The sequence below is a fragment of the Thermobia domestica genome, chromosome 11 (assembly GCF_964235325.1).
Source record: "Thermobia domestica chromosome 11, izTheDome1.hap1.1, whole genome shotgun sequence".
In the NCBI taxonomy this organism is placed as follows: domain Eukaryota; kingdom Metazoa; phylum Arthropoda; class Insecta; order Zygentoma; family Lepismatidae; genus Thermobia; species Thermobia domestica.
Genome location: NC_137464.1, coordinates 153,676,048 through 153,695,692, shown reverse-complemented (window position 1 = coordinate 153,695,692; position 19,645 = coordinate 153,676,048). Strand labels below are relative to the sequence as shown.

At 38.4% G+C, this 19,645-nt stretch overlaps 1 protein-coding gene across 1 annotated transcript in view; it reads left to right on the top strand.

Annotated features, from left to right (window-relative positions):
• Nucleotides 1–19,645, top strand: part of FoxK (forkhead box K) — a 100,865-nt gene that overhangs the window by 8,990 nt on the left and 72,230 nt on the right. Inside the window, exon 2 of the mRNA XM_081731221.1 lies at nt 9,237–9,425. Within this exon, the coding sequence (XP_081587347.1) occupies nt 9,237–9,425 (189 nt within the window). The remainder of the gene's footprint in view (nt 1–9,236; nt 9,426–19,645) is intronic.

Below are 19,645 nucleotides of genomic sequence, written 5' to 3'. Positions count from 1 at the left end.
TTCCGATTGTATCGGAGCTTCCTGTCCTGCATTAGGTGAAGGTAGCAGTTCCGCAAATGAAAGTAATTTGGAAAACGGTTACTCGTATTTTAGCTTCTGTTTTTATTGTAATGTATTTTAATTCGCAAATAGGTTCATTTCGGAAATGTTTATGAATTTACGAATTGTTTATACAGTTGCAAATCAGCGTATGCATTTGGTTTATAACCGGTCTAATTTCAATGGATCCTGGTCCCTTAAATAGTCTAGAGGTACTAAAGTGTACTTTATACTTATTCAGGGTATAACTTAATTAATTTAACAATCCTTACACCGAGATAAACAAAAATGGTCATATGAGCATGTAGCATATTGGACATATTGGCAGAGTTAGCGAGGGCCGAAAGCGTGGAAACAGTCGCTAAATATCGAAAACAAATAAGCTTAGAGATGGCAGTCTATGAAAGTCTAGAAGTGATGCTGACTCAGTTAATGTGCAGTTGCTCGGTTAACACACACAGGTGGCGCGTGTGTTCAAGATGCTACAGTACTGTAGTGCGGTCATTGTGCTGCGAGTGTTTAATAGGACAAGTAGCAATGCTCGACTGAAACATAGTGCATTATTTGAACCCGAACAGGCCGACAGGAGCGTGGTGGCTCAGTGGTAGAGCTTTTACCTCTAGTATACGGGGTCCTTGGTTCGATCCTATCTCGCACTAAGTGAACTTTGTGGTGGACAAAAACCTTATGCGTGGGTTTTCTCGGGGTTCTTCCGTTTCCTCCCACTTTGTTCATTCCACCATTTCATTTTTATTTTTGAATAGGCCGACATACTGTTCATGTACGGTCGTGCAGATGGCAATAGTCGTGAAGCAGCACGAATTTATCAGGATTGTTTTCTTAACAGACTCCAACCATCATACAGGATGTTTGCTACAATTTAACGCAGCTTGTATGAAGCAGAGACCATACAACATGCTCATATGGATGATGGTGGATTCTGTCGTGTACGAACACCTGTTATGGACGAATGTGTGTTAGAAGCTGTGGACAATGAGCCAGTCACATTGTGCGTTACATAGAAATGTCTTGTACCCATACCACCTGGAAAGGGTACAAGAACTGACAGAAGCAGATTTTCAATCTCATGAAGCATTGTGCCAGTGATTCATTCAACAGACCGCTACTATCATACTGTTTACTGACGATGTCAAGTTTGGAAGGGATGATACTGTCAACATGCATAATACCACAAGTGCATATTTACATCCCCATGGTACAGTTGTCACTTAACAACACCAAATTGGACTCAGGGTTGGTGTGGTATTGTCCATGATGATCAGCCACATGATATTCCGAAGACAATGGAGCGCAGTATTTGATCTTCCTGCAGAATATACGTCCCGAATTACATGTGTTACATGTATGATGGGGCTTCCGCGCACTTCAGTGTGAATGTCCGCCTGTGGTTGAAAAATTTCCCAAGATGTTAGATCGGGAGTGGCGGTTCAGTGTGTTGGCCTGCCCGGGACCAATGCTACTCATGTCAACTATATCAACGACTTGGAACAGTGTACCCACAATGTACAACTGTCCGATATGACTCAAGTATCTTAGAACGGGTTCGTCAATGCATGATCCACCGTTGTCGTGCATGCATTGCTGTCCATGGCGGATACTTTGAACATCTCGTCTGATATGCCCAACGAAGCTTCGTTTGTGTCTTTCCCCCTGTCGATATGTACCGCTTCGGATTTATTGTTCCCACGCTTTCGGTCCTCGCTAACTCTGCTAATACGCCAAGTATGCTGTATATTCATGGGATTTTTGCTCATCTCGGTGTCAGCAATCATCTCTCGACGTTTGTTACATTAATTTACATCTTGTATGCTGTTCTTATTGTAATACATTTGTAGGTACATATTTAATTCTTCAACAAGTATAGTTGTGTATTTGTAATGATGTATTAATGGCAATAGGTTGCATAGGTTAGAAAATAAAATTATTCTGATTTCAAAATTGTTTTTAAATAAAAAATGATGCGGCAGTTTACAAACCGTATTTATGGCGCATGAGTTTTAAATGAAGTTTCATTCTCTCTCTCTTTAATAATTTTTTGAAGCAACTTCTTATATGCTTTTTCAGTGCCAATTCAAAATGTTTCACGTCTTATGAAACGAAATTCCTTCAAATAAGGCATGTAAAACAAAACTGCACGTTGTTGAGGAGAGCACAAACTGTTCTGGGGATTGGTGAACGTACATCAGTGGTGACACCCCTGACAACACCTCTTTCCAAAATACGTAAGAAAAAAACTGGATTTTTGACCGAGCTTTTGCAAGGCTGGTGCCTCTACCATTGGGGGAGAACAATTCATCCGTCCTGGATCCGCCTATGTGTACAGTGAAAATGCTCTTTCCACGTCGCATGATATCATAGAGGCATGTGAAAAGCAACACAGTTCTTGTTTGGCGAATTCCTCTTCAATATCTGCTCTTTCGCGGGAAAGCTTTAAAGATATTTTCACTTTTTTTTAATTATTATTATTATTATTTTAATGACTAAACTTTTCGAATTCGGTGTTAGCTACACCATGAGTCTTTCGACAATATTACTGAAAACTCTTTTCTCAGAGAAGGTGGATATTGTAAGGAATTAATTCGAATTGTATGTTTTACAAAATCAGGTATTTTGGAGTAGTAGTTCGGCTATTCCAAAGTATGGACATGACATTCGCACGGCTATCTAATGCACCCCAGATTTAAAAGTGATACGTACAAACTAAGAAATCCTTCATCCGATAGGTAATAATATACCCTGCATATAGTTATATTCATATATTTATTGAAACATAACTACATGTATATATAGGCATTGGAACAGTGGTAACGGACGTGACTCGCACGAAAGCAAGAGTGTTGCATATGTTTACAAAGTGCAATATCTCTGCGATTCTGGTGCACCTGCGATAGCCGTTTTTTTCCTATGAATTGCTGAAAGCAGGATTAGCAAAAACCATGGTTTGTATTGAAAAAAACAAAAAGCCCGTTTTTTGTTTAAACCATTTTTTTTTTTAATAATTTGTTCGATGTATTATATTACATATGGACAGAAATAAGTTTGTTTCGCCTTGGTGGTATTATACATCAACCAGGTTGTGCTGGAAGGGGTTACATAAGCCTAAAGCAGAATCCAAACCGCTTCTCGACTTACGTCCGAGAGAAATTGTCCTCCAGAACTCGAAACCAGAACTAATTAGCCACAAATGCGATAAACCTGCCGACCCGCTCACGAAGACTCCTGATAAATATACGTTGCACTGATCTTTACATATTTGTTAATATAATTGTGAAGAGTAATTTCAGAAGGACAAAAAAATAAACAGTTGCACAAATGAAACCATTATACAGAAATATATATGAACAATTTCAAAATACTGCAGAGTATAGAACGGCCCACCCTGTATATCATTAATGACGTTTGTTAACTGCATGCTTGTATATTAGCTGTATCTGTATCTTCCATGATGTTAGAAGGTTGTACGTGCTGTTCACATTCTGGAAAGTCAGGGAAACTAAAGAAAATGCTTATAAAATGAGGGAAAGTACATTAGAATACTGTGAATCTCTTCTTCAAAACTCTTTCGAAACTAGAAAACCTATATTTATTATTACTTCTTTTTTTAATTGTGGAAGATTAGCGATGTTGTGTAAAAAAAAAAAAAAAAAAAAAAAAAAAAAAAAAAAAAAAAAGTTATGTATTTCGTATTGCTTCAGCTATATCACTTCCTCTGTTTACAGGTTTAAGTTGGATGTATTTACATCTAATGGCTAGTAAACCAACTTTCTTAAATGACCAGTGGCTAGATGAGGAACTGTACCCTGAGTTTTCTTACTGGTTAGGACGTCTACCTGGAGACAGTGGATATGCATTTTGGAAAGTCTTTTAAGCTTAGTAACATGGGTCGTAGAACAATTTTATCTCATGCTAAAGGACCTCAGCATATCAAGAACATAAAAGCTAAAGTTATGCAGCCTGCTATCACTGTGTTTGTGTCTTCTACTGCAATAGGACAATCATCAGTTACAGATGACTGTGGTCAGGAAACTGAGAAAACTGTGTAATCTTGAGGATTGTCATCGAGAATCAAGTGGAGGAAGTGGAATCAATTGCACAATAAAGAATATGGTGTATATTCACACACAGAACCTGAAGATGTTACGAAGGCTAAAATAATATTGGCTTTGGAGTTGATTAAAAAATAAAATGAATGCTTGCGAGAACATTAGCCAAACTCTCCATTTGATGTTTCCTGACAGTTCCATTGCTTTTAAATTTATTCTTGGGAAGACATTCATCTTACATAATAAATCATTGCTTGACTTCATATTTGAAAGATTGTATTGTGGATGAAGTTAAACATGGTGCAGATTATGCCATATATTTCGACGAATCTTTCAATAAAGTAGTTCAGAAGGGCCAGATGGTACCTAATCATAAGATTCTGGGATGTAAATCAACAAAAAGTTTCTACACAGTATATAAATAGTGTGTTTTTGGGATGGACAAAAGCCAATGACGTCATGGAAAAATTCAGAGAGAAACTAGGTCTTCCACTAGACAATTTACTGCAGGTTTCCATGATTGGAGAAAACGTAAATCTGTGCCTCAGAGAAAAAGTGAAATGTTCGAACAAAATCCCAATAGAAAGACTTTGACACTGGTATATGTGGACTATATATTTTGCATGATGCTATGAAAAATGGCCTAAAGACATCACAATTGTATTTAGATAAAACTCTTAGAGACATGTATTACCTTTTTAATAACAACTCAGGTCGCCAGGCAGGATATACTGCATTATAGAATCTACTGATTTCCCTAATAAGTTCTGCTCCATCATATTGCTTGGTAATGCAGATTGCTCGGAAGTGGCAGTGAAAATTTATGGCAATGTGAAGAAATTCATACAAGATTCTAAACTGCGTACTTGGCGGCGGCAGTCTTCTTTAAAGGAACAGATGAAAGACCCTCCCTTGAAGAATAAGTGGGCAGGTTTTAAAGTTATATCTGCAGGATGTGAAGTTTTTCTTCGAATGTTTCAGTCTTCAAAGCTACTAATACTTTTCTTACACAACACTTTTAGACTTACTGTATTGTTCGTTGGCCGATGTGTGAAACCAGAAATTGCAACAAGCTGATTGCTTAGAGACTGATGTCTTCGGAATTGTCAAATGAGAAACTTCTTGTTGCTGCAATGATCGACATTGGTTTTCTTACGAGAAGAGTGTTACAGGAAAGCATATGTACAGAGAAGCTTAAAGCAGAATTTAAGCTTGAGTTGTGCACATTATAGGTTTAGTTCAATGTCAAAGAAGCACACTGAAGTACAAGTTATGGTATCACTTGTTTTGCACCAAGTAATATTTTGAGGCAGTCATCCCTGACAAGAAAGAGAGCGGACGTTATTCTTGAAAATCTTCACAGGGCAAGCAGGATTTCATGAGATGTAGTTGAACAGGCAAAGAAACAGTTCAGTGTGTTGTAGCACAGGTTTCCTTGAAATCATACTTTTGCGAGTTCATTGCATTCATTAAGTCTGCGGGATTAGATGAGTTTTACTATAAGATACTAAAGGATGATGTCAAGTTTGCTAGCCTCTTGGAAGTTGTCAAAATTTGCTTGATATTGTCACATGGTAATTCACCCGTTGAAGGCGGTTTCTCCAAGTCACTACTTGAAGAAAATCTTCTATAACGCTCTGGTGTCTCAGATTTGTGCATGATATTATCAGCAGTGCTGGGTGTGTAGCCAGTATATCCATAACAAGTAAGTTGCTGCAGTTTGTAAAATATTCCGGACAAAGGAACCAGGTCTATCTTGACATAAAACATCGAAGGGTGCAGAAAAGGGAAGGATTAATCAAGAGTTGAAAGAGTTACATGCTAAAAGACAAACGTTGCGTCGGCCTGAATTCCAGTTAAAAGTAAGTGCTGTTTAAGCAAGAATTGAAGAATTGGAAAAGAAGAAAAGCAGGTTGCAATATGGAACTTGAAAATATTTTTTCAAAGCATACTATTTTCATATGAGATTTGTTCATTTAGCAGTTCCATGCTGTGAAGACGTGCATATGTGAAGTGTTCTTAATGGTTCTTTCTCCTTTTTTTATTTATGACTATAACGTACTATAATTATGTATGTCAATACATTCTTCATATTGTATGGAAGAAATGGCTTTTTTCAAACTGCTATTTTCATTGTTTTAATGTTTCATAAGTCTTACGTGAAGACATTTTAATACATTTGATAATTTTTTGTAATTGTAATTTAATAATCTTTGTAATCGTGTGCGTATAATGTTAAAAAGGAAAATTATATATTTGGCTGTCTATGGGATTGGTGGAGGCCAGAGAAAAGTTGGAAATGTACTCAGGGCAAATCAGGGAAATTGGGAAGGAATTTTCTGAGGACACCCTGTTGTATCAATTTGTACATTTTTTTCTTTCTTCACAAGCAGTTTGCCTGTTACGTGTTGACAGAAAATTATTTTATGTATATATTTCGCATATTAACCCCTTGCGCTGAATTGACGAGTCTAGGTCGTCATGGCATCCCTGTGCTAAATCGCACAATGACGAGCTACACTCGTCATAAAATTTAGACTATTGTAGCATCACGTAGGGTTACTATATTGATGTTTTGAAAGTTATATAATGATAAACTATCTATAATATACTTTTATAACTTCAATTATCAGAATTCAGAAAATAAATCGTAATGGAAGGGGTTAACGCACTGTTGAATCACAAAATATGAAATTACCTTTAATGTGTTTTTTAGTGAAGTGCTTATGTTTTTTTTCCCTTCTCTGTTCTACGAACAACGCAGTAAAGGTAAATAAGTATTTTATTCTGTTCGTATACTTTGTCTGTTCATTCTGAACCCATTCGCGCCCAATAAAATCACATCATCAAAGTCAGTACAGACACAAGTAAACCGGAAGATACATAATGAACGATGCCACATGATTCCATAATAAAATACTTATTTACCTTTACTGCGTTGTTCGTAGAACAGAGAAGGGAAAAAAAACATAAGCACTTCACTAAAAAACACATTAAAGGTAAGTCCTGATTCTCGGTCAGCTAAGTATTAAGCAGCCAAGACAACGCAATCAGGGTTTGTCAATGCCAACTCAAAAGAGCAGGAAATGCTCATAACTATTAGTCCGTGCGCAGAAAGCACGTTTTTCATGATGTTAAATCTTGTAGCGCTGATCATTGTAGTTGCAACTGATATTTTAGCAAGTTACACTGCTCTCTGGTTTCACTACTTCAAGATAGGATCTATACTTATGAGACCATCTGTAATATCTAAAAAAATTCCCATCCTCTCTTGATTAGTATTAATACTATTGTACAAGACAATAGTTTAAGTTGCTGAAATTATCAAGTCTAACTACAATATTGAACACTGTAAGATTTGTTAACATACAATTTGGTCTTACGGCTCCAAAGACCGAAAAGTTTCTTGTCAACACAAATAATATCCATTTTTCAGCATTTCTTATATAGATATTTAAATGATATCTTGGGCTGAACCTTTCCAATGACTGGAAAATAGTAAACTCATAGAGAAAACGGTAGTTCAAACTATATATTCACCTACATTGTGTAATAGGAAGTTCTCCAGAAGAAACGAAGGAAAAGAGTATCTTCCACAGGAGTTACAAAGCATTCAGTTAGAATAATGTTACGGAGTCAAGAGGATAGGAAAGGCACAGCGAGTAAAAGAAATGGTATGAGATCTGGATAATTTGTACAACCACAGCTATAAAGCTATTTTTTTTTTGTTATTGAAAAGTTGACTACGCGACAATTCTGAGTTGTCACTTACTTTTAGTAGAATATGTTGTCATAAATGGGTCATTGATTTATTATCGATCATGTCCAGGTCCATATCGTCCATGCCATTTTGTCAGTTTACTGTTATAATCTTACATCTTTAATAATTAGTAAACACTAAGTGTATACTAAACTATAATAAAGTTCACTTTTGTCAGCTTGCTATAGTATTATTCAAAACATAATTGCTTAAATTATATAATAAAATACTTTTATATATAATGTTAAGTATTATATGGCTTGAATAATCCTACATATACATATACGTTAAAGAATTATATACGCATTGAAGTTCTGTGTATAATTAGTAACGTTAAACATACATTTTAGCATCTTCACAAAGTACTTGTTGGAAGTGAGCAAGATTTCTACAAACTAGTGCAAAATTACTCAAGTCCCTATAAAAATCTTCCTCGTAACTTTTTTCACATCAACAAACAATTACGAAAGAGAGTTCTAATGCAAGGAATGTACGTTACCATATTAACAAAATAGTACAAGAGGAAATTTTGGTGAGATAAATTGCTTGGGTGTTGCCTGGTCTGCTGGAAAAGATGTCAGGGAACACCGAAATAGTACAGTTAATAGTATATTAAACATTAGACACAGTAAATAAAAGACTACGTTTACAGAAATTCAATAAACAGAAATTTTGAAGATGCATTGTAATAAGTCACAGCATTTTAATTTAGTATTTTCAGTACTCTTAATTTCTTGGTTGGTTAATTGATGTGGAGCTTATCGTGCCGGTTGGCACCGAGCCTATATGAGACGTGGATGTGCAGTTTAACGTTAGAGCCGAACTATATGATCTACCGGGAATCTAACCCGAGCATTCCATGCCGAAGGCGCATACGCTTACCATATACCCACGAGGGAATGTTTGTTTGTTTCCCTTAATTTATTACATTTTTCTAATCCTGGAGTTTCGTTTTGCTTTAATATTAAAAATCATTTGCAGATTTTAGTGGTAAACTTCATAGGGAAAGAATTATGAATACGAAAATTAGAATGAGTAAAACAGAATGTTGCTAAATGGGCAAGAAAGTTTTATTTTCGTTTTATTGTTCTTATTTACTGCTCTTTTGACGTGAAATTTGCTACCGACATGTCTGCCGATTATAAACACACTAACATTATAAGAAATACCGGGCGAATTTATCAAATTATATTGCTATAACAACTTATTTATAGACATGTGACATTAATTTTGGGCATGAGTGTACATAGGTATATTAGTATAGCTTATGTTTGTTAGTTCAAAGTTTTTCTTTTGAAGTTTAAATAGATGTTTTATTATTTGCCAAAAGTAACTATAATATCTGAAGATCAAATATCTACTTTCTCTTTCAGATGCACGTTTCGTTTTCCTAGTACCAATATCCGTTTGGTATTTCAGTCACTCGTTGATGAGGCTGATCCACCTGTTACAGTTCGCTTACCATCTCCATCGAAGCAGAAGCCTATGCAGCCTCTAAGAATCAACATTCCAGATCCTGATAGTAATTTTAGCCCTTTTCCTTCACCGACAGGAACTATTAGGTATGAAAAGTGTTAGAATTTATTACATGATAATTTATAAGGAATTTTCCTTAAGGAATCGAATGTGAATTTCAATAAATTATTTCTGTTTTAGTTCTTAAGGTACTCAAAAAAGCTAATATTCTCTTGCAACTTGAAACTATGTTTTTATTAAACATGTATTGTCGGCCCCTGATGTATTTATTATGTAAGGACCACAGTAATGACTCGGGATTAAGGCTTTGTGTCTGTCACACAGTATATGAAGAATGAGGTAATTGCAATAGAGAACACTTTAAAATGTGATCGCTACAAACTAAAGCAAATACATCACTTCCGTTTAAGGAAAGAAAATAGTGATAAACGTACATGAATCTCATACTGAAACGGTGTCACTTCGAAAGCAGGTTTCTTTTTCCACAATTAAGCATTGCACTATAACTTGAGAGTTTATAAGAAAGTTCATGGAGAAACTCAAGTCTAGTAAAGGAGACAGATTATAATCAATTCAATACTCAATAAAACAACACAGACGCCGAATAATTAACAGGCAATGACTATCGTCTCGAAATCTTGAGTAACCTATCGGTTTCATGACATCACTTTTATAGCAGTTTTTACGAGTGGTTTCGTGGGTCAACTTTAAAATTAAGATTTTTTAAAAAATTGTTGAATTACAGGACAGTATATTATTAAAGTCATTGTTAAAAGAAAAAAAAAAAAAACAAAAAACAAATCGATAGTTAGAGGAGTACAAGAAGAATAGAGATATCAACATTTCATATTCACAACGACAATGTGCGAGGAAATCGAAAAATAGGTCTTCCAAGTGAGTGTTTGGGAGAAATGTGTAGGAGGATGACTGCAGATATACTAAAGGAAGAGTTAAGCATTGATCATTTTAAGAAACAAGCACAGAAAAAGGTAAACAAAACTACGAGGGGAATTATGCAATATAGCTGACAAGCGCCTGGTTTAGTTTTTGGGAGGTTTTTTTAAATAGCAACTTTCAGTAAGTTTCGCTCTTTCAAATAGTCTTTTTCACTCAAAAGCTAGACTCAGGAAGCTTTTTTCATCACTTTTTTTTTTTGTCTTCTTTAATGCTTCCATCGCTTATTGTCTTCTTTTTTAATGTAGAGTATACGTAACGACACAACTTGGCGGTACGGAATATTTGAACAGCTGTATGACTGCATTTTCGTGGCCATATAGCTAACTTTCTCGACAAACTTAGTTCTAGGACACATGAGTTTTTGTCTCCCAGAGCGATATTTGCGGGAAACAGTGTCCCTTAAAGCAGTCATTTATTGTCACACTGTTATTGCCGTCAATAGTGTTTTGTCACAGAACCAGGCCAGTGTGGTCTGACCTACGTTTACTATCTTTTTGTTTACTGTCATTCACGTCACCTTCACTATCATCTAAGAGTTTTAAGTCATTAAATTATTTTGTTTGCTTGTAAACGGAAAAGATTTTTGGTTTCCTGCCGAAAAAACTCAGTTTATGTGCTTTTGTCGCCATCGAACTGGCCTTCTTGATCCAGACTTGTGTGCCGGTGGCACTCAGCTCTCGTTGTTAATATGGTCTGATGTCTAGATTTGACCTTTATTGTCGCCTAACATGGCCACTGCACATTAAAAATCTTAGGCACTTCCGTCTCCGAGGTATGAATTACCTTCTTGTACTTTTCCATTTCGCTTAGAAGGCTGATCATAGTGTTCTATTAAATTATACCGTAGTTTAATCCGGTCCAAGTTAGACTGTGGTTATATTGCGTATTGTTTTTTTCGTTCCTGCCTGCTGAAACAATATGACACTTCACATCACCTGGACATTCGGCTAGCTACTGTTTTTTTTTCCGCACTAGCCCAGTTGCTAGCTTAGCAGTTGAAGCAAACTAACGACCTTTCATCCATTCTTAAGAGAGCCTTTTCTAAAATTATACAGCCCATGTGCTTTGTATTGCTGACTTCCTTGTTGCTTTCTCCTGTGTAAGGTCAGGTATGCAACACGTTCTCAAGCAACACGACCATGGAGCGTTCTTGCTTATGAGAGTCTCATCGCAGACGCATTTGTGTATAGTCTCATGTTTTCTGTACGTTTGTTCTCTTTTATCATGGCTGTTGACTCTGCCAAGATTATACCTTCGATTGTCTTTTCACAGGAAATAGTATAAAAATACTCAGAAAAACCAGCAAGTTTTTGGAGCTTTGCTGGAGCAGTATTGATCGATATTGAACGAGAATTGTTCCCAAGATGTAAATATCATTGGCTGCTCATTCATGATAGACGAGTGCAGCTCAGATTTAGTCTGCATCGTCTGTGTTCAGTATTCACTTCTGAACTGACAGCAGTTTTACTTGCTCTTGACCATGCGTTTTAGCTGTCGCTATGTTGTGTATGTCTCTGCACCGACTCAAAGAGCGTTCGTAGAAGCCTGTGGAATGACTTTAGTGAGCTCCTCCTCATGTAAGACATTCTTATGAGATCTATTAACAGCAGCAGCTTGTCGTCTCTGTTTTCTGGGTGCGTGAATATGTCGGCAAGTGTTAACACAGCAGCCAAACACCGATTTGACAAATATTTAGAGCCTTTTAGAGCTTTGATGTTTGAAACCATTTGTCCAACTTAATGACAAACTGATTGAAACGAGACAAACCAAAATAAACTCTTTTCTAAAATTTAGCTTAGGTAATTGATCGTTGTTGTTGCGTACTAGTCGAAAAGTTAAAGTTACCTTGGCGTATTAGCGTATCGTCACATTTGACAAATTTTTGTACTGAGTATTCGGCACAGTTTTGTTGATTCTTATCTACTTAGCCCTCAAAGAGCGCTTAGGACTTCCTAAAAATCTTTGTTAGGTTTTGTGGGGTAGCACTGATTGTAGTGTCTGTATACTTGCGGTTGAAGTAATTAACATTCTGTAAGGCCTTTTTTTTCTTTTCTTTTCTTGTTTTTTTAATCTCTCCTGTTTTAGTATTAGTTCAGTTGCTATTTTTGCTATTTTCTGTTTCTCATATATTAGTCCTTTTGTAGAACATCAATTTTTATTTTTAATTACTTTTGTTTTATTCTATATTTGATCGAGTTTTTATTTCCCTTTCTGTGTTTCAGAAGACATGTTTTTGTTCATTGTTTTTGTGTTGGTTATCCTTTTATGAGTGATGGATTTCAGTGATTGGCCTTTTCGTGATGGGGTCAAATAATCTCGCCGTGATGTCCCCATTAATCCCCCCCCCCTAAGCATTCAGTCAGTCATTAAATATAGCAGAAATTTTCAAGGTTCCTAGGATCAGGAATGATGGGAAACTGTAAATAGGAGAAGTAATACAAATATCTAGGTATTCTGGTGGAGGCTGGATGAACCCCCTGTGTCTATTTCGAACGAGAATAGAACAAGAAATAAATTCGTTCGCATCGGGGATCGAACCTTGGCAGTCACGTTAAAATTGTATATGCAATGGTAAGAGACGAAGAACCGTAAGAAACTTAAGTGACGTAGAAAGACAATATTCTCATGAGTTATTGGTTGCAACTACACATGTGATGGTCAACATGGCCGCATTCTGACGCGGTATAACGAGTGCTGATTGTAGAATCCCAGCTCATAGTAGTAGTTGGTGATGTGCCAAAAAAGTAAGTGGTCTTGTTTCCAACATTTTAACTGTGCATCAGCTTGGGAGTGAATATTGGAAATATCCCAAGACTGCAGAATTAAGTTCAGTTCGGTTGAGTTCAAACAAATGCGTATCATGAGCTTGTGGAAGACTAAGTGTCCATCTGCAGAATCGAGCAATACGTTGCACAGAAAGTGACATAGAAACATTGCATTCCGACCAGTGTGCATAACGCGTTAATGTTGCAAGGAAGATATGCTTGTCAGCTCCATTACGGACGTCAGCGGCATTCCGATGCATGGCTCAACTACCGCATCAAACTAATATCCATTACGAACAAAATGTGTTTCTGAGTTGTTTTTTTTCTAAGCGTTTTTGTAAACAGACTTTCGAAAGCAAAATTTGTTCAACTGGATGTTAGGGTGGAGCGAAAAAAACTTTTTTTCACCAAGCAAAACGCCTGGGGTCCAAAAAGTTGCGTAGTGGCATGGTGTCAACGGGTGTAAAATATTTCCTTGATCGGTTGATATCTTCAGGTTGCGCATGCGCACTGAAGTTTGGCGAAAATGGGGGAAATTTAAAAAAATAGGATATTTTAATTTATTTGCTTTTATTTCTTTTTGTCACCAAGCAAAACGCCTGGGGTCCAAAAAGTTGCGTAGTGGCCTGTTGACAACGGGTGTAAAATATTTCCTTGATCGGTTGATATCTTCAGGTTGCGCATGCGCACTGAAGTTTGGCGAAAATGAGGAAAATTTGAAAAAATAGGATATTTTAATTTATTATTTTTTTTTTTATTTTTTCGTCACCAAGCAAAACGCCTGGGGTCCAAAAAGTTGACAACGGGTGTAAAATATTTCCTTGATCGGTTGATATTTTCAGGTTGCGCATGCGCACTGAAGTAACATCCTTTTTTGCTTTACCAATAAATTCTATTATGCCATTAAGCCCAATTCGTGCACTGAAGTTCTGTTAGCAACATTCATGTATTGTTTGTAAGAGTAAGTTAAGAAGCAATTAGTTAATTATTCATTAATTAATTAATTAATGATTAACAGGGGCCAAAGTCTTTCTTAGTTTCAAACTTCGGCATCGCGAGCCGATTCGGAAGACGTGCCCGGATGAAAAACCATCGCGCCTGTCCTGTCCACAGACTTGAGTTGCAGCTTCTGTCACCACACGAATGCATCGTTCGACTGCTTGCGTATGGCACGGTAGATCCTTCCACCACAGATTTTGAAGTTGATCTTGATCCAGGCTATCTTCTGGCAGTCCAATAACGAGTGGTGGTTTGGTGACAGCGAGGTCTTGCCAAAAGATGATGTCTGTGTAATCCTTGGCGCTGAAGTTCAACGGCGGAACTTCGAAGGTTCGAATCGAGCCGCCAGGACCAGGAGGAGCCTCTCTTGCCTTCAGTATTCGTTTCTTGGCCGAAGTACGAATATGAGGTCTCTCGTCATGCAGCATCGCCAGTAGGAGGTTTTCGGGATATGCGGCGAAGGCGTTTCTCTGCATGGTGTCGTAAACGACCTTCTTCAGTTCCGGATCGAGGTACTGCGACAACTGCATGGAATGCCATAGATTCTTTGGTGCATCCGTGATCTTCCAATGGCGCTTGATATTGAACCACATTGGAGCGTACACGCAGACCACGAACGTGGACAGGATGACTAGGTTTTCAGATCGGATTTCACTCGCCACATACAGCCGCAAGATTCGATTTGCAGTAGTCAACCATTGTGAATGGGACAACATGCCAGGACTTCTTCCTCCCAGCCCTTGCGGGAATTGCCCGGTTGCGACAGCCCGACAGATGTCGAGTAGATACTGCTGGTCGGTGCTGAGGTCTGGGACGACGTCGGGAAAACTGCCTTGGATAGGCTGGAACTCCAGGACAGGAAGGTTCTCGCAAATATGAAGGTTCTTTGCGAGTGGTCCCGTATACCCTCGTGGGCTACTCGTAGGACCCTCTAGATACTCGATTAGATGACGTAGGGTAAGCTCATTGAAGTGGAGTTAACAGACTATCCACTGCAATGGCTTGCCCAGCTGAACTTCCAGGCAATGAATAACCCCATTTTCCTTTCCTGTGTTGACAGCAGTACCGTCGCTGCCGATCGCCTGCAGTCCCGACAACTCCATGTTCACGACGGTTGCGTATTCCAGGATTGCATTCGTAATTGCTATAGCAGATCCGAATTTTGGTGTAACGTGTCCGAAGTATGTAGACCCTGGTTCACTGATTAGGGACACGTGTTCCTCCACAATCTCCCTGCGATGTAATTTTCCACCAGCCATCATTTCAACAGACATCGTTTTGTCCTTTCTCCCGTCGAAGTAGAGTGCCTGCAGTGGTTGGAGCTGGAGGGGCGGATCTTGTAAACCCTCCCTCATCTTCTCTCGCTCTCCCCTACTTTGCTTCTGTCGTTGACCGTACTCTCAGCTGACGGATCTGCTGTGTCGTGCAGAATAGCAGAAGCAATCGCTGCGGCAGGCCTGTCAGCAATCCCATATCTTTCTAACACCTGGGCAAACGTGGGGAGTTTGAGACTGGTACTGGGCGACTGCTTTGTGGATTTCCGGGTATCGAAGGTTACTGATTGGTCAGTTGTCTCAGCACTAGCAGACTGCGCGCAATCGATGCCATCGTTGGAATCCGAATAGTCAGCTTACGTGTCAAATTGGGACCTTGGACCGGAGTCTTCCTGAACCTGACGATGCCGCATGCGCAACCTGAAGATATCAACCGATCAAGGAAATATTTTACACCCGTTGTCACCAGGCCACTGCGCAAGTTTTTGGACCCCAGGCGTTTTGCTTGGTGACAAAAAAAATAAAAAAATAAATTAAAATATCCCATTTTTTTCAAATTTTCTTCCTTTTCGCCAAACTTTAGTGCACATGCGCAACCTGAAGATATTAAACGATCAAGGAAATATTTTACACCCGTTGTCACCAGGCCACTACGCAACTTTTTGGACCCCAGGCGTTTTGCTTGGTGACAAAAAAAGAAAAGAAAAGAAATTAAAATATTTCATTTTTTCAAATTTTCCTCATTTTCGCCAAACTTCAGTGCGCATGCGCAACCTGAAGATATCAACCGATCAAGGAAATATTTTACACCTGTTGTCACCAGGCCACTGCGCAACGTTTTGGACCCCAGGCGTTTTGCTTGGTGACAAAAAAAAAATAAATAAAAAAATAAATTAAAATATCCTATTTTTTCAAATTTTCCTCATTTTCGCCAAACTTTAGTGCACATGCGCAACCTGAAGATATCAACCGATCAAGGAAATATTTTACACCCGTTGTCACCAGGTCACTACGCAACTTTTTCGACCCCAGGCGTTTTGCTTGGTGAAAAAAAGTTTTTTTCACTCCACCCTACTGGATGTAAACCTACATCTATATATATAAAAGAGAACGTACAAATCCTTTGTTAGCTCATCACGCTAATATGGCTGAACCAATTTCTTTCATTTTTGGGGGGTTATTAAGATTTGGACCCTAGATGGTTTTTATCATATCACTTTAATTTTCAATTACCAGTGTCTTGAGATAATTGACCATTCAAGTGTCCATAACGTACAAATCCTTTGTTAGCTCATCATAGCTAAATCTAACCGTATTTATATGCAACCCACATGACCGTGTCACTCGGCGGGTTAACATAAATGACAGGCGATATAATGTTAACATTTACTCCAATCTTCTATGGTTTTTATCATATCACTTGAAAGCGAAAAAGTAAAAATTATCTAAGTAACAAAGTTTATTGCGTTCCAGGGTGACCCCAGCGAAGCGGGGTGAACGCTGCTAGTAAGGACATAAGCCTTTAAAGCTAATAAAGGCTATAAAAGACGTTATTGTGTCTATATAAATTACATCATCTTTTTATGAGTTGAGTTTGAGTTCAACATCCCGTTCAGCAGCGAGGCTATATGAGACGTGGACCTACTGATTAACGTGGAATCCCAACCACATGAGCTCCTGCCGGGAATCGAACCCGGGTTTCCCACACTTAGCCACAGAAAGAAAACATTTCCTGAAAGCCTTCTGAATGAATGAATTAATTAATTTGAAATCTTTTAACTGTTTGTTACCAAAAGTGTAGCTCCCTCAAAACAAGTAGATCAATAATATTTATCAGACAAGCTAAAAAAAAGTTGTTGATTATCTCGTTCAAATCCTTGTGACCTTCATGCGTAACAACTTTAATAAATTCTGGTAATTATTGTATTGCACTGTTAATTATTTTTCTTCTGTATCTAATAGTACGGTACCACTATGTTAAAAAGACGCGTACCCTGTAAATTACATTTTATCAAAAATGCTTAATTTTTCTTTATATATATTAGAAAAGTTTGAAGATTTGAATTGGAGGAAACAGCAACGACATATATTTTCCAGTTTTTTGTTCAGTAATGGAAAATATTAAATTAGAAGCAAAAAAACTGCAACATGATATAACTTTCTTTCACTGTCAACACTGTTGCACGGGATTTTCATAAGGGAAAATAATACTACTTTGTATTAAGCTTGGAACTTCATTGCGAATGGTAAGGCTATCATGGATTCAGACCTGCATACAGGGTAGGATTCAAAAGTAATGAGCCTTCGTTCAAAAAGACAGATCTATTGAGCTTATCGGTACAACTGACTAATAGTCTTCAAAATAGGCACCTCCTGCATCAATGTACTTCTATAGGTGGCTTTTCCATGACTCAAAGGCTTCCCCGAAGTCCTGTTCCGGGATGGCTGCAAAGGCTGCCTTGCATTTGCTTTGATGTCCTCAGTGGAGTCCAAACGTTTTCCTTTCAGCGCTGATTTTAAGCGCGGAAACAAGAAGTCAGGAGGCGACAAGTCCGAGCTGTATGGAGGCTGGGGTACCACAGGAACGTTGACTCGGACCAGGTAGTCTGTGACGGTGAAGGCGGTGTAGCTGGGGGCGTTATCGTGGTGAAGCTTCCAGTTGTCCTTAATGTCCCTGCGTTTGCGCGCGACGCTTCTTTTCAGCCTTTTCAGGACTTTGTGGTAGTAAGCAGCGTCCGAGCGGGACAAACTCGTAGTGGACGATCCCCGTACTCCGAAAAAGGCGAAGAGCATGATCTTTGTCTTCGATTTGCTCATCCGCGCTTTCTTGGGACAGGGTAAGTTTGAGGTGTGCCACTCAGCGCTTTGTCGTTTTGTTTCTGGATCGTACTGAAAAGTCCATTCGCATCGGAGCACTCAGTTCCGTTTCTGTATTTCAGTCAAAACTCGGCACAAGTTTTGCGCACACTTTCCGCATGTGCAAGTCCTCAGTAACAATGCGTTGCACCGTTGTCTCCAATAAGTTCAGGGCTTCTGCTACTTGGTAGAGACTCAAACGCCGGTCCGTGTTCAAAAACTCACGCACTTGTTGCACATTCACGTCAGTACGGGCCGACGACGGGCGTCGAGACCGGAGTTCGTCAGTCACCTCTTCCCGGCCCTCACGAAAAGCCTTGTGCCACTTTTTGACTTGGGAATAGAACAGACACAGTCTCAAACGTCTGTTGAAGCATGGCGAACGTTTCGGAAGGAGATTTATCCAACCGGAAGCAAAATTTGATCGCGTAGCGTTGCTCTAACGAACTTTCCATGTCGCCGTGTCACGCACCACCATATAGGGGCTACTGTTAAGGTCGATGCTACCTCTCCGAAAGCTGAGAGCCAACTGACTCGCGTTGCGCTGTGAAGCCAACACCCCCCACCACCGTCGCTATCAAGCGGAGCGCGCTGCAGGGTGCGCACGCGTCAGTATAAAGTGAGGCTTATTACTTCTGAATCCTACACTGTATGAAACATTATTAGATCTTATTAGGTCTTTTTCTGTCATAACAGGATTATCAGTATTATAGATATTAGCTATAGTATTGCAGTATTTGTGTCTGTAATAGTGCTTCAAAGATTTGTGAAACAATCCATGAAATTTTTCTATCAAAAAACCTGAATAGCAAAGTTCTGTAACTATCTTCTAATATAAACCAGCAAATGAACCATCATATCATGAAAAAAATAAGTCGAGCTATAAGGTGGCGAGAGAACGATATCGATACAAACCAACGTCGAAGGTTCTAATGCATCCTAGGAAAGTAGTTTTCCGTAAGTGAAATAAATAAATAAATAAATAAATAAATAAATAATAATAATAATAATAATAATAGTGACTGATAGATTTGCTTCGAGCAAATCTGAAAAGAATAACGTTGAAATAGTTGAATCATTGAAATATTGAAATTGAAATAGTGTCGTCATACACACTAAAGCCCGTCTCACACGGATCTAAACTAAGGCCTCAACTCAGGTTACAACTTGACAGTGTTGTTTAATTGAAACTTCCATGCAATTTCTTTTATCTTGAGGTGATGTAGGGGTCTCAGACGATCCTTAAAAGTAGGTGTTTTACCAGAAGAGCATCTCGTGGTCGCTGTATTAAACAGACGAAAAACACTTGAAGAATGTGTTCTACACAGGGCAATCAACTGTCTTTTTTTTTTTTTTTTTTCAATACGAGTTCATCCGAAGAGGATGAAATAACCTACAGCAGCAATATCTGATCTGTTCACAAAATCCATCCTCCCCTCCCTCCATAAAAATGAG